This window comes from Merops nubicus, unplaced genomic scaffold, assembly GCF_000691845.1.
Source record: "Merops nubicus isolate BGI_N331 unplaced genomic scaffold, ASM69184v1 scaffold38031, whole genome shotgun sequence".
Classification (NCBI taxonomy): domain Eukaryota; kingdom Metazoa; phylum Chordata; class Aves; order Coraciiformes; family Meropidae; genus Merops; species Merops nubicus.
In genome coordinates, this window is record NW_008588302.1 from 4,065 (window position 1) to 7,117 (window position 3,053).

Consider the following 3,053-nt stretch of genomic DNA (forward strand, 5'->3'; position numbering starts at 1 on the left):
GCTGCTTGCCAGGGAAAAAAGCAGACTTTTAAGTTCAAAGGCTGTGCTTTTTTCTTTAGAAATGTACTATAGATAAGTAGATATAAATACAGATAGAGACACACAGCTTAGAGAAATTGTTTTCTTAATGTGCATTTACTATATTCCTTTCTGGACAAAAGTCCCAAACTTAGTGCTAACATTTACATGCTTACTGTACTGTGCAACAGCCTTTAAAAGCTTATGCAGGTGACCATCCTTGTCAGGAAATTAAATCTGTTAGGCATTGTTCATCCAATTGTCTGAGACATGTCTCTTCACAGTATCTGAAACTCCAGAGTTAAGATTTCCTGAACTTCAAAAAGGCAAGAGGTGTGTGGAAGTCAGGGAGATAGAACATCTGGATTTGCCCCCAGCTGGGAAACAGACAGTGCCTTTGCTCAAGGATGCCATATGAAACCTAAGACAATGAATGAGGCCACCTCCAGTACCTTAGCAGTAAAGCACTTTTGTAAGTCTCAGATTCCTTAAAGCCTCTCTGCTTAAGGCAAACCTTCCATTATACACTACTATTTAGCCAGAATATCACCAGAGCCAAAAAACACTTTTCAGAAATTGAGGTCATTCCATCCAGTCATAGAAACACAACTGTCTGGTTTAACAATGTACATGATTACAAAATAACTAGACAAATGAAGTGGCAAATTATATACCTACTCTAAAATTACAAGTAGCTTTTACATAAATGAGGTTGCTTGTACAGATAACACAATTCCTGAAACATAAGGCACTGTCCAGGGGACACTGCCAGAATAATTATTTTAACTGTAGCCTTTTCATCTTTGATAAACTGAAATAACAACAAATTTCACATCTTACTCAAATTTCATCATCTGGTGATCTCTGTAGAATGACTGCAGTTAGCTTTTTAATTTTCACTTAATTTCAGCTGCAAGAAGACCTACTTTTGTTTTTTGGCTTCCATTACAAAAAGTACAGTATGGAGTGTTTGGAGGGCAAGTTTTGGATGATGATTCCTAATGGCAGAACAACACCTCCCTTTTGTTGCTCACTGGAAAAAGTAACCACCAGTTATAAAATGGCAGAAGGACCTGAGCTGTGCTCAATAAGTAATGTGATGCAATCCTGCAGTCTTTAGGAAATATCACAAGATGACAGAGTAAAGAGCCTTTACTTTGAGTGTGTATTTAAAAAGTTCCCCAGGCAAGCAAATTCTGAGGCAGCATATTAGATTTTAGAAAGATACATGTACTCATGAACTCATGGATGCTACTTCTGAGTGACAGCTAGGAAACTTCTAAAAAATGAATTATAAAATCATTAATTTCATTTAAAGAAAATACGCAGATCATTGTATATCCTAAACAGTAGCTTCAGGAAACAAATTTTGCCTTTCATGAATCTTATAAACCCTAGATTTATTCTTACAGATATTGTAATACTCTCAATTTCAAAATTACCACAAATCCGTCTCAGTGAGCAATCAGAAGAGAACTCATTCCATCTAGTGACTGAACAGAGCTACAGACACTCAGAGAGCTTTCCTGTTTCTTGCCTATTCCAACTTGTGGCCCCAATGGCAAGAATGATACCAGCACCAAACGCTGTGCTTCAGTGTAACAGTAATAATACAGTCTGACAAAGAATTGATAGCACAAAACTGTTCTAAACAACAACAAAGAAAGACCAAACCAAACACAATACCCCTACAAAAAAACAAAACAAACAAACAAACAAACAACAAAAAAAAAACCCACAATATTTTTTATCACAGCATTTTGGTGCTGTACTAACATCTCGCTAAACAGTGAAGCTGAAACTCTCCTTATAGAACATTATTGGCTCGAATGCTCTCTCTACCAATTAGAGACGACGGTAATCTGTCTGAGGTACTCGCAGGACTCTCTGTACTTTGGATCATCACAGACTTCAGGGCTATCTGTTGTCACAAATACCTGTGCAAAGTACAGTTGTGCTATTATCTCCACTTCACAGTGAAGAGAACTCAGTGAAAAGAATGAAGAAAGATTGACTTAGCCTGTAATAGGGTAGGAACTTTCACCCAGCTTCCCTAGATACCAGTCCTGTGTCTAACCCATTGAACTATCTCCTACAAAATGACACCTCAAAACACTGCACCCACATTTCTCTCCCTCTTCTGCTGCTGGACTGTCAATCATACAAAAATCAATGAAAACAAACAATAGTGAACAATTTTGAGCGTGGAAAGAGTACTTTGACAACCCACCATACAATAATGAAATCAACAATGCTGTTTCACTGGAGCCTTTTGCACCCAAGAGATGCTTCTGTAAATACATAAAATAAATAGAAGGACGTACCTGTGATTCGTGTTGTCATGGAAACAAGCAGAGAAAAATTCAAAGCTACCATGGAAATATTAACAGAGTAATTGGTGCCTGGCTGCAAATCAAAACAAACTTCTGGAGCCTGCTTGTGTGTGGCAAGTTCAAAAGTCATTTCATGGAAGAACTCCTTCTGATACCAGCGGTGGCCTTGCACATGAAACTGTAATCAAACAATCACAGCATGGAAATTGCAGTGCTTTTATATATCACTTGTATTCAGTCATGTCATGCTCTAAATTAGAATACACAGCAGAAAAACACATCACTGCATATGGAGTGCCAGAGAAGTTGGCACTGACAATTATTCAAATTCAACTGCTTCCAAAATTCAACAGGAATTGCAGTCCCTCTTAATCAGCTCTGACTTTGCCCTGGTTCTTTCACTTTTCCTGGTCCCGGTCTATACTCTTTTGAATCAGTACTATAATTTTTCCCAAGTCTTGATTTTCTGCTAACATATAAGCTTCCAGTGTATGTTCATTGTAGTATACCCTCATGCTAAAAAGTGATGAGATACAAAAGTAAGCTCACATGAACACCTTTCTGGTCTGACCCTGAGGATCAAGTCTAAACCAAGTCATTTTGACCTATGTCAAAATGCCAGGCACCCTTCAGGATCTTCCTACATACAGCTATGCTTCCAGGCAAATTTACAGACCTATGGGATTTTATTTGTTTCAGCAG

The 3,053-nt window shown here is 37.9% G+C and overlaps 1 protein-coding gene across 1 annotated transcript in view; it reads right to left on the minus strand.

The window, feature by feature from the left end:
- Window positions 1-2,342: 2,342 nt before the first annotated feature.
- Window positions 2,343-3,053, minus strand: part of SUSD1 (sushi domain containing 1) — a gene marked incomplete at both ends in the record, with an annotated part of 13,403 nt that continues 12,692 nt past the window's right edge. The window contains one exon of the mRNA XM_008949226.1: window positions 2,343-2,529. Within this exon, the coding sequence (XP_008947474.1) occupies window positions 2,343-2,529 (187 nt within the window). The remainder of the gene's footprint in view (window positions 2,530-3,053) is intronic.